Genomic DNA, 13113 nt, shown 5'->3' on the forward strand with positions numbered 1-13113 from the left:
CTCAGAAAAACCTAACTTCTGCCTGCCAAGGCTTTGGAATACCAAACACCTCTACTGGAAACTCTATTTCCTCCTTAATTGTTCTCTCTTTTCCTTTTTTCATAATTCTTAGGAACACAAGTTTAAAATGGGGGAAAACATGATGCAGAATAATCTGAGGTAATTCCTACTTCTTGTATTCGCCATTTCATAAATGGCTGAGAACTGAGATGTTTGCGAGGGCCTTGGTTCTACTTCATTCTCCTTATCCATCTCACAGCGTTCAGCCTCAATGGTCACATTAGCTGTCCTTTAGTATTTAAGAAGTAATGCAAAGCAAAGCAAAGCAATGCAAAGTAAAGTAAAGCAAAGCAACGCAACGCAATGCCATTGCCAAACAGCAAACTTCCCTATTTTTTTGGTTTTTTACCTCCTGAGGCTCCCTGTTAGGACTGTCAAGGTGCAGAAGAATGACACGGTCCTTTGCTCCCACCATCAGCCAAGCCCTCTTCTCATCCAGGAGGAGGGACTGGAATGCAAGGTCAGCCTCTGAGTTCAACAGCAGGCGGGAGCTGTTTGATCTCAGCAGGTCTAGAGGTAGAGTATAGACAAAGAAATGATGATTTTTATCTTTGTAGTCCCCCAAAAGGGATAGGTATTTATCTAATTTTTCTTTATCTTTGAAAACCAGCCAAAGAGATTAATTTTAAAAATATCAACATATGGATCAATGACTCTGCTTTGATTTTTTTTAAGCCAGCAGACTACTTATGCAAAGGAAAGGAAACCTTTTGGTTGCAATTATATACGGCGATATATATTCTCATTGGATTCAGGCTGCAATCCTATAAATGTTCTGGAAGGCAGTAAAATGAACTTCTTTCCAAATAGAAGCCAGTCACCCCAAGTCCAAGGAACTCTTGTGATAAATTCTGGAATTACCAAATGGCTTCCAAGTTGACCTTTTAAGAAGACACAGAAACCTCAGCTCTGAAGACAGTGCTCCAACATCTTCGTATGCTTTGGCAATCTTAATATGAAATGTTGTCTTCACAAAGTTTGAAGGGAGTGCTTTTTTCGAGGTTCATCTCTCAAGATATTATCAATTCAGCCTTTTTTTTGTTCTTTTCCATTTTGGCCAAGCTGATTAAGCAGAACTCAATATTTGAGGACATTTCATCCCACCCTCCTACTAAAGGGGAGGCTTTTTCTTCCTTTCCACAGAGAGAAAACTCATTTCTTAATGGCCTGGTGACATTAGCTGCCACATTATAGCCTAAATAAAGTCAGAAGTGTAATTAAGTTTCAGATACGCACTGAAATCACAACTTCGGAACGGCCTGTTTTCCTTCCCACTCCTCTCCCCTGGCTCCCAATCTTTCTATCAATAATTCGATACCAATCGCTGAAAACACGCTACTTGGTCAGGGGGGTGTAGCAATTCAGGGGTCAAAGAGGAAACCAATTCATGCTTTGCTACCTGACTTCCTCTCTAGCCCATTTCTACAGGACATTCCATGCCATCGTATTTTCAGAGAGAGGAGCAAACTTGGCCTCTTTTCAAAAAAATAAATAAATCCCTTAGCTGCATCTGTTTATTTTTATTTCTAAAAAGAGCATGGAGCCTACCAGGGGCCTAAAGACAATATTTAAAAATAGCGATGGAGGCTTGATTGCATGCCATTGTTGGAAAGCAACAATAGAGAGTTCTGTAAATACACTAGCATTGACCATGACAGATTCCTGAAGTTTTTATCCCTTTAGCAGCTCGGAAAGGTGGAGACTGGCCTTGTTTCACCAGAGCGGCAACTGCAGGAAAGCTGATATTAAAAGTAACATCTTTGCGAGCTGTAGTGGATAGCATAAGAACAATAAATAGGAGCCACGAGCCATTAGAGAGTAATGTTGCAAGCTCCATATGGAATTGTTAGTGGAAGTGGGTGCCTCTTGAGAATGAGCTTACTCATTGAAAGCTATTATTATAGACATATGAATCCAGCACTGCAATTGATATACATCATCCTAAGCTGTATGGCAACCCCAAGACAGCATTTGTCATCGTGGAACAAAACTATCCTATTTATTGGCTTGTCTGAATCTTTGCAGCCCAGATTTGATGCTCTGCTAAAGGAAGCAGCTAAGGAGGGGGGCATAGGGGATAGCAATATCAGTTAGAATTATATACTGCTTCATAGTGCTTTTTCAACCCTCTGTAAGCGGTCTACAGAGTCAGCATATTGCTCCAACAATCTGGGTCCTCATTTTACCAACCCTGGAATGATGGAAGGCTGAGTCAACCTTGAGCTGGTCAGGATTGAACTGATGGCAGTTGGTAGAATTAGCCTGCAATGCTGCATTCTAACCACTGTGCCATCACGGCTCATGCACAAATGCCTTGGAGAGGGCTACTGCTAGGTACCCCTCATTATTTTTTTACCAACTTGGATCCAAAGTTCAGGAAACAAACTTTTGAACTGTGTCTAATCCTTTCCAAGGCCATAAAGTTGGACCTTGTAACAAGAAACCAGATGGGGAAACATTCCTAGCCCACCTCTGCTGTTTAGGAGAAAGAAAGAGCATCCTCTGCTGGGCCAGCCTGCTGCTAGATGAGAATCTCTGTATCTGCATGCTACAGCTTTGGTGGTCTCCCTGATTGCCACTTGGGAAGGATTTGTTTCACTGCCCTGGTGTGCTATTGTTCTTGGCCTCCTTCTCTCAAGCACATCTTTCCTTTGCAGCCCTTGCCTTGGGTTGTCTCATTTCCTCTTGGCAGGCCCATCTGTTTCTTTCTCTCTCCCCTTCCTCTTCTGCTCCAGGACGGAGGGCGTCACTGGAAGCTTTCATAATGTAAACCCTGTCATCCTTTTCACCCTTGAACTTGGCTTGATATCTCTGAGTCACACCTCCTGCCATTGTCTGGGCTGCCCCCGTGATCCTCCTAAGGCTGGGAACTTCCTTCAGTAAAGACCAAAAGAAAGCATCTTTAACATGATCTACTAGACCTTAGGGCACCATGAACTGGGAGAAAGAAATCCAGATCTATTGGTTTCTTTTGTGGGCTGCCAAAATAACTCTTAGCAATGTATCTCAAAGCAAATGTTTTGCAAAGGTTTAGCTCATTGGCCTGCAACAATATCTGGGGTGTCTAGCTGAATTCGATTGTTGTTCCAGGTTTGTAGGTTGCCATCTTCCTCCCCAGTCCAAAACATGGTTCAATCCTCAAACTGCTTTCAGCTCTCCAATAATAGTTTGCTGAGTCTCATATCAGTTACTACACAGACCCAAATTATAGAGAGGTCTGCCATTCCGGTGTATCATTGTTCCATCCAATTAATTGATGTTTACTTTAGCAGAAAAATCAATAAACCTTCTCTTGAATTTCTCTATTTTTAAATCAAGCCTGATCTTTTATCAATCAGTTGTACCATAATGAAATTGTGTAACTTGGATTTATTTTAAGATAGGAGCTGGCTTGCATGTGCATCTGTATGTCAAAAAACAATCTGCATATGTAAGTACAGGTAGTCTTCAATTAACAACCACAATTAGGACTGGTAACTCAGTCATTAAGTGAAGCAGTTGCTAAGTGAAACTACAACTGTGCTTATATTTTACTTTAGCTTTCATTTCCTTTATGGACCTATGAAGGCCTTGAATTGAGGAATGATCATAAAGTTACTTTTTAATCATACCCGCAAATGTTGACAAAGTGAGGCAATCCCGAAATGAGGATTACCTGTAATTGTTATACTAATATTTCTTTTAGGAAGAACTTAAGATTTCCTCTCAAGGAACATAACAATACTATGGAAGAGTGGGAATTAGCCACAGTCCGGTTATTTGGAAAGTACCTGGATGACATTGATAATTGTGCATTTATGTTGTACTTACCTAGAATGGCCCACATGGTTTGTTTGCTAGCCAATTGAAATTAGAATGTAAGGAAAAAGAGAGAATTCCCTTTCTGTGACTTTCTTTCCTGAAAGCTTCAGTTTCAGCAGAGGTCACAAAATGAAGGTTAGGATTAGCAAACACCAGAAAGAGAGAAGGAACAGTTATACAAGGGTAAGACTGAGGAGAAGAGGGGAAGCAATCTGCATTACATTTATTGTGTTCTGCAAACTAATTAGACCACAATCCTTAGAACACACTAAAAGAGTAACATGAAACATACCTTGGTATGAGAGGCGAAGGCGGGGGACCCCTTCCCTCCAGGAACAGGTGTTCTCAATTGTTAGCAAAATATACCAAGCCCCCAGGACTAGCTTGCTGATGAAGCAACAGCACATGCCAAAAGTCAATCTGACCATCCCTTCTGCAGCCAAAAACACATAGACCAGTCAGAAAGTCTTATTCACACATGCATTCTCTACTCAAGGAAAGACGTCTGCTAAGTACCTGCAAGGGAAATAGAAAAGAATCCTTACAAAAGACATATCCAAAAGGAGAACATGCAATGGTGCAGATGCTACTGGTCAGTCTTAGTGGAACATCACTGGGTTTGCTGGCTTCTGAAGTAGAATTATGCTGGCAGTTAGCAAATATCTCAACTATTTTGAGCCTGAATTTCATACTTTCTTCATTAAATCAAAACTTGATTTTTTTAAAGATGGAGATGATCACTATATATTTCTTCTCCCTCTGTGGACCATTTTATTTCCCGAGTCCTTGCTCAACCTTGAAAAACTGCTGATCTACCGTAGCAATACAAAATTTCCTATAAAATGTACAAGGTTAGCCAAGGATTCATGTGTCTTTATTAGTCTTGCAACCCAATGCAAGTATATTCAAAAGCAAATATATCTTTAATTATGATTATGGCATTCTTACTTCTACTTAACCCACCTGGATTGATAGAGATACTAGAATTTTAGAATATTTAATTCTAATAATATCCATCCAACTAAAGGTGCTACATATGTATATTTCAAAATTGAAAAATCAACCCTGCATTAAAAATTGGGGGAAAAGATGTTATGGAAAAATGAGATGGAAGTGGGGATATTGACTTTAGACCAACTGAAGATGAATTTTTAGTATGCAGTATGCTGTGTCAAGATATATTTTATCAGATGTAGTCCAATGTCAATATTTACAGCTACAATATTTGTAAACAACATTTTTGGCCCAGCAGTATTTTCAGCTTCTGAGGTACTTGAGCTATTAGATCCTTTAAAACAAAACAAAAAATCATATTATTTTTTATAGATATTTGTAATCAATAAATCAATTTGATATGCAGATGCTAAGAAAGGAATGGAATAAAGAATTAGAAATTCCTTTATTGCCTAGACAATGGGAAAGTCTTAACTTCTATAACAAGAGTGTCACTCAAGTTACAATTTGCAACCAACAAAATTAATGCTTATAATAGAGCCCAATATATTTGTATAGAAAAGTACTGTCAAAAGCAGGATTTTGTTGAAGATGCAATAAGAATAATGCTTCTTTAAAACACGTCTAATACTTGCTACATTTTTGGAAAAAGATTACATAGATATGATTGTGTGAGAAAAACTAAGTTTCAGAGGATAGTATTTGCTTGAACTACATACCTTGTACTAGAATTTGACAACATACGGCATAATTGGATTCCCTGTGCCCTTTTCCCTTTTTAAACAGTTAACTATGCCCAAAAGACTGATATTGCAGCCCTGGAAAGTGTATGGCCCCATTTACTCAATGGATTGAGGATCAAATTATATTTGCTACCTTTGAGCAGATTACCTATAGACACAGACGTTGTATCAACAAGTATACTGAAATGGGGGGTGCCTAGACATGCTGTAGAGAATATAAGTATAGAACAAAAACAAGATCTAACTACATATGCAGAACTCCTTAGTATGGATAGAGGTGCGCTGCAGTTGAAATCTTTGAATGTATTAAGAGATAAAAGGGTAATTCAAACCTGTTTCCAGTATGGTCAATTACAGGCTAGATGGAAAAAAGACCAGAAATCGGTATTATCCAAAGTGAGGATAACTTGATAAAACAAATTAGGGATCAGGGTCCAATGCCTATAAAAAGGTTGTACAATGTATTGATAGAAATAGACTCAGAAACAGAATTAGTTAAAGATTGTATGATAAAATGGGCACAAAATTTTGAGGAACCAATAATGATGGAAACATGGGAAGAGATTTGGGTGAGAAATGTAAAATTTACACAGGCTCAGAACTTGAGAGAGAATTTCTACAAGATGTTGTACAGATGGAATTTAGATCCAAAAAGGCTAGCCTGTATGTATCCGAATTTACAATCTAAATGTTGGAGATGTGATTGTGTTAATGTCACGTACTACCATATTTGGTGGACTTGTAAAAAAGTTAAAGCATTTTGGATAAAAATATGGTGGGTTATTCAAAATATGTTGAAAAAGAGGATAAAGTTTACACCCCAGTTGTTTTTGTTAGGTATAGTTTCAGACTGTACTGTCATAGAGACTAACCTGATCTTGAACCTAAAGACAGCAGCAAGATTGTTGGTGGCGTAATACTGGAAGAAGGAAGAGTTGCCTACTATCCAAGAATGGACGTTAAAAGTAGCAAACTTAGCAGAGATGGCCAAAATTTCAGCGTATTTGAAAGATCATTCGGATGAGAAGTACAAGCTGGATTGGACAAGATGGATTGACTATATTCAAAATAAATACTGGACTAAAAAATTTCAGTTAGCTTATGAATGAAGGCATAAAGAACACTACAATTTATTCAAAGTTAGTTTAATAAAGGGGGAGTTAAAGCATAAGAATAGTAATATGTTAAAATTAGTTAGCTTATGTTAGCATATGGTTGTTAAATGTTTATACCCTGTATTTTGCTCTGGGAGGTCGGGGGGAGGGAGGTCGGGAAGAGGGGTGATAATTGTAAAATTTATTAAAAATTTTAATTAAAAAAACAAGTATACTGAAATATGGGACTCATTTATATAAAATACAGTGGGTTCAAAATTTGACAGTTATATAAGTATAATAGAAATACATATATAATACAATAACAGCATTAGGTAAGTATATGCAATATTGTAACTGTTTACTGTTAAAATAATTTATCATAGTTTTTTTGTTTTCTCCTTGTGTTTCTTTCACTTTTTGTTAAATCATGTCTTGCTATTAATTTAAAGGCAGTGAAAAAGAATTTTAACTGCCTTTTAAAAACCAACCCGAATTTACAGGGAGCATCTTTCTACAAATCTACTCCCATAGTGGCAAAATTCGTTGACATCCGTTGAAGGAGCAAAGACATTTCATAGGGAAATCCTGCCTTTCATTCTGCTCAAGTAATTTCCTTCTCTCCTCTCTATTCCTCTTATTCCTTTATATAGGATAATGAATATTAAAGCTATTTCAGCTATTAGCTATTTGCTAATTGTCAGCCTGCCAGGCTGATCAAACAGGAAACATGACTAGTTGAGCTAATTCTATTTTATTGCAAGGCTAAACTAACAGAAATTTGTTAAGGCTGAAATCTTCCATCTTCCCACCTCCTTTTTATAGCCTGATAAGCTAGGGTGGATCCTTTCTGAGTTTCTTTCTCTGCTTGTTATGCAGCTGCAAACTCCCCCCACCTTAATCAGATTGTTCTCTAGGCAGCATCTCTTCCCCACAGTCACCCACCCACCCACCCTTCTTCCAAGGTCATTCCCTCATGCCATCACATCAACTTTTAAAGTCTTACCAATGTGTGTTTGTGTGTTTTAAACAAAATGGTCGTCCAAATAGAAAGGATGAGGTTTGTTTTGACGTTTGTCCCCTAAGTTTGGGGATGACTTCTGACTGAAAATAGATTCTGGCTCTCAATCTGCAAGAAAAGTTCAGATCTTAACACAAAAGGAGACAGGAAACAGGAAGAGCAGAGTGCTTCTGATCTTTTGCATTACTGATTGATGTTATTATCAGTTCATCATTTAATATAAACACAACACGTGAGATCGTGTTTGAAGGCAAGCTGTTAGGACAGAAGAAAGTTCTTGATAAAATATGCCAATTAGCTTTTCCATATTATTCATACAGTAGCTTTCTCCAGGAGCCAAGAAGGAGTGGAACAGCACCATCAAACTTGGCATGATTTTCAGTAATTATGTGATATTCAGAAATGAAAAGGAAAATAAAATTCTTAGAAAGTTATCTTTTTTTATGGATTAGAAAAACCAAACCCTGACAGCAGAGGTGGGTTGCTACCGGTTCAGCCCGGATCGGGCAAACCAGTAGTAAAATAAATTGTAACCCACCACTGACTGACAGATATCATAATCAAAATATTACATGATTGAAAAACAAATGAACAGGGAATTAGTAAAAAATATTATCAATTATCCTGTCACTTTTCCTTCCTTCCTTCCTTCCTTCCTTCCTTCCTTCCTTCCTTCCTTCCTTCCTTCCTTCCTTCTTCATTCATTCATTCATTCATTCATTCATTCCTTTATTATTTATTTATTTATTTATTTATTTATTTATTTATTTATTTATTTATTTATTTATTTATTTATTTATTTAATCTCCAACATCCTTGCTCATAGAACTGAAAATACTAGAAGGTATTCATAAATTTAGGAATTTAAAAGTAAACGAAAACTAATCTATCTGATTTAGAAAGTATTGTAATGACACATCTGACCATGGCATTAGAACAACATTCTGTAATAATAGCTTTGCCATAAAAGCTATTTCAGCAAATGCTGAAAATACCATATTTTTGGAGTATAAGACGCACCAAGATTTTGAAGAGGCAAATTAAAAAAAAAAGTTTTTTGCACTCTGCAGACCTCCCAAAAACGGCCCATTTTTTGCAAAAATGGGCCCTTTTTTGTCAAAAAAAGGGCATGCATAGCCTTTAGGAGGCTTATAGAGTGTTCCTGGGGGCTGGGGGGGGGGGAAACGAGCAAAAAAGTACCCATTTTTTGCTCATTTCTGCCCTCTCCAGCCCCCAGGAACTGGAGAGGGAAGCCTCCTAAAGGCTATGCATGGCCATTTTTGCAAAGGGGGCATTGTTTCAGGAGGCCAAAAATGCTGTATTCAGGGTATAAGATGAACCCAGATTTTCACACTCTTTTTGAGGGAAAAAGGTGCGTCTTATACTCCAAAAAATTGTCTCCACAAAGACGATAAGTCTTTGTGGGTTTTTTTTTTAAATTGGGTCCTCTGCTAACCTTAGGTAGATCCTATATAAAAGAATTGTAGAAGACAACATTATAACCGGGTATTTTCTATAGCACAGAAAATGTCTAAAGTAAGCAAATTGATATTTTCTGCAGTTATTTTAAGTTCTTTGACAAAATTCATCTTAAAAAAATGCTCTACATTTCCTTTCAGATCTGAAATGGGTTAAGTAAGACATGGCCTATGTCAGTGGTGGGATTCAATTTTTTTTACTACCAGTTCTGTGGGCATGGCTTGGTGTGCATGGCATGGCTTGCTGGACTTGGCAGGGGAAGGATACTGTAAAATCCCCATTCCCTCCCCACTCCAGGGCAAGGATACTGTAAAATCTCAATTTCCTCCCGATCAGCTTGGACTCGGGAGGCAGAGAATAGCAGTGACATGTGGTGTGGTTTATGGCTGGTGAGGCACTGACACAGTGGTGGGTTTCAAATATTTTTAGACTTGTGGACTTCAGCTCCCAGAATTCCACAGCCAGGCATGCTCAGTTCCGATTTAAAACAACAGCATTTGTTTTTCTCCTTTGCGAAATAAATTCCCTTTTTTCATTTTCTTTTTCTTCTCCCTTCCCCTCCTTCCTCCCTCTGTCCCTTCCTCCCCCTCTCCCAAACACACATACACACACACAAAAGTTGGATTGGATATCTTTTCCAGGGGCTTGAAAGCAGCTCCTCTGCCATCCCCCCCATTCCCCTGCTGCCTTCCCCAAACACCTCCACCATTGCAAATGTAGCCTGCTGTCTGGATGGGAAATGCCTGGAACGCAATTTAGCCCACCCACTCACCTCCTGCTGGCAGGCTGGGGTGAGAGGAGAGGCAGAGAAGCCGGAGGGGAGCTGATCCGAGCCTTCCAAAAGAAAGAGGCTGGGGGAAAGTGTGTGTGCTACAGCATGGCTCTTTGCCCGGCTTCTGTGGATGACTCTGCTTAACTGTTAAAAAAAGCCTCTAAAAAAGCACCCTCTACTATGAGGCAAGAGAACTGCGTGCCTCACCTACGTCAGGAATTTTTAGGCTTTTAACCCTATGCTCGAGTGATCATAAAACACCTAAAGTCAGACTAGATGAGGCATGCAGTTCTCCTGCCTCATAGTAGAGGGCACTTTTTTAGAGGCTTTTTTTAACAGTTAAGCAGAGTCATCCACGGTAAGGCAACAACTAGCTCAGTTTTTTCCTTTTACATTTTTTTCCTTTTCATGATGAGAGCGGTGAGACTGTGCCTCACTTGCCTCACCTGACTGCACGTCACAGGAGAATAGATGGGGTGGAGCCAGTCAGAGGTGGTATTTACCGGTTCTCCAGAACTGGTCAGAACCTGCCTAATATTATCTCTGACCCATGTTCACATGATACACTGAACCACATAATAGAATAACAGAGTTGGAAGGGACCTTGGAGGCTTTCTAGCCCAAACCCACTGCTCTAGCAGGAAGCCTGACATTTCAGACAAACGGTTGTCCAATCTCATCTTAAAACCCTCCAGTGTTATTTTATAATAAATATTTTATTTATTCATTAAACAAATTAATGTAGCTGCCCAACTCACATACAGTGACTCCTTAAATCACTTTAAACTAACAATTCCTGTTTTAAATTAGTAGCCTGTAAAATGTGGTCAGTTTATGGATCAGTGTGTACTGCAACCCCAGAAAATTGAAGTTCTTGAATAAGGTCTGCTTAACCAAACTATTGATAAGTGCATTTTATGGATGCAATTCATTCTGTAATTACATGAAAACATTTTCCTTTTTCAAAGAGAAGATGGAGGATGGAGACAGGTGTAGACCACAGTGATGTAGAAGGAGATTTTGTACTTTTCCTCCCATGCTATGACGTTCTACCTTTGCTAATCCACTCTTCAATTTTACTAACTTTCTGAGTATCACTGTCTTATTTCAGGGGTGGGGGGACCATGATTTTAGTGGAGAAGTGTCAGGTTTAAATGCTAAAAATCAAGTGTAAATGCATTGTGTGTGATTATCCATATTTCAGGGAGCCTAACATTTCTCCAGTTATACAACCAGAAGGATATAAGAGAATTCTCATGGAATATCCCTACCTTTCTTTACCCTTAAGGTCTTTATATTTCCCCTTGTTCAGATATTTTATAGTAATATGGTTTATTATCCCTTTTTCTATCCAGACTTTTCTATACTGCATATTCAAGACCTGGATGTAAGGCAACTTATTTTTTTTTACTTATATGTTCTTAGTAAGAATGCACAGAAGAATTATTAAAAATATTATTGATGATATTATTAATATATTCGTTAAATTTAGATGCCGCCCAACTCACTGATAAGGCAACTCTGGGCATCTTATAAACAGATAATATATTATTCAGTACCACAGTAATCCAGAATTACATTTTAAAAGCCCAGAGTTTGTCAATACATGGCTTATATTTCATGTCACTAGTATGTTGTCTTCCAAGATAGTCTTGGATCCTAAAACAATGTCAATATGCTTGGGATAAAAACTAGATTGACATAATCTTGATTTCAAAATTTAGTATAGCAATGCAGATCTGTGAGTAGAGCAGATTTTTTTTAATATTTATATTTTATTGTGTTGACTTATCTAGGTGAAATTTTAATATATATTGCTAGTCCATGTATGATATGCTGAGTAAATAAATGTGATTAAGGCTTCCAGATTTGAGCTGTAAAAATGTGGTCAACCATTCAAGGAGATGCAATAAATTATTACTCTTAAGTACTCATCCAGATTACTGGAGCTCTATGAATAGTTAATGAGTCTTTGTTGAATTTATTCAGATGATTTGTGCTGATGACTTTATTTAAAAAGTAAAACCGATTGGTCAAAACTCTGGAAGTTGACTCAAGTTCCAGGCAACTCTACCTTGATGGCTGAGAATCTTCATCGACACACTGGAAAAAAGGGCTTTGAATTGTATTTCTCTCTGTATTTTTTTCTGTCTGTCTGTCTGAATGAATGGGCTTAAAGCCAGGGGTGGGATTCTACTGGTTCGGACTGGTTCAGGCAAACCGGTAGCTCTGATGATCAGGCGGGCCCGCCTGCCCTTGCGCTTTACTGACCTATATCTTCTCAGTTGACTAATGCAGCAGAGAGGATTGCCATGCCTCAGCCGTGTTACTCCCTAGCAGTAATGCAGAAGGTAAGTGTTGTGGCCCAGCAGCGGCCGGCTGAGCTGTTGGTGGACTCTGACAGCTCAGGCCATCATGGGACTGCTCTGGAAGATGAGGAAAAGTCATCCTTCAGAGGGTGTTTGGAGTCAGAGCAGGAACTAGAGAGGCCTGTTGGCCACCAGGTGGCATCTGAGTCAAGGAGCAGTGAGGAGGAACAGAGGGAGGTTGTCCCTGATTGCGTGTGCGTAGAGCTGAGAAGAGAAAGGAACAGCTGTGGAGACGATGTCATAGAAGGAAGTAAGGACAGCTGGCTAAGGGTGTGGCCCCTCCCAAAGAGTTTATAGGGGGAACGACGGGAGGGGAATCTTTGCAGGAAACAACAGTCCACAAGCCTGTGTCTGCATATTCATTTGAATCACGGGACAGAACCGTAAGTTTTCTTAAAACTGTGCATGTGCGTGCAGTGCACAAGGATCCCACAACGGCTTAAAATATAGTGTTTTGAAGGTTTCTTTGTTGCTCTTGACCTTATACGAGCAACAAATGCAAGGCTAATTCAAACCCAGTTTATAGATAATCCTCGACTTACAACCATTCATTTCACTTCTGTTTGAAGTTATAAAAGGCCTGAATAAGTCCTTGCACTTATAACAATTGCAGCATACCTGCAGTCATGTGATCAAAATTTGGGCACTTGCCAACCATCATGTATTTACATACTGTATTTAGGATGGTTGCAGCTTCCTCGGGTCATGTGATTGGCATTTGCGACCTTCCCATCTAGCTCTGACAAGCAAAGTCAATGGGGAAACCGGATTCACTTAACAACTGAATGATTCATTTAACAAGTGCAGCAATTTGCTTAAA

At 38.8% G+C, this 13113-nt stretch overlaps 1 protein-coding gene across 3 annotated transcripts in view; it reads right to left on the minus strand.

The window, feature by feature from the left end:
- LOC309382497 (semaphorin-3D-like) overlaps nt 1–13113 on the minus strand; it is a 65282-nt gene that overhangs the window by 25916 nt on the left and 26253 nt on the right. Inside the window, exons 2-4 of one of the 3 annotated variants that reach the window (XM_081934070.1) lie at nt 7659–7781; nt 4154–4294; nt 410–570 (exon numbers count right to left, since the gene is read on the minus strand). In XM_081934070.1, coding sequence (XP_081790196.1) covers nt 410–570; nt 4154–4289 — 297 coding nt within the window. In that variant the 5' untranslated portion in view covers nt 4290–4294; nt 7659–7781. Of the gene's footprint in view, nt 1–409; nt 571–4153; nt 4378–7658; nt 7782–13113 lie in introns of all 3 variants that reach the window. The other 2 variants (XM_081934069.1, XM_081934071.1) reach the window with 2 other exon arrangements.

Source organism: Natrix helvetica (assembly GCF_964273705.1).
Source record: "Natrix helvetica genome assembly, chromosome: 1".
Lineage (NCBI taxonomy): Eukaryota > Metazoa > Chordata > Lepidosauria > Squamata > Natricidae > Natrix > Natrix helvetica.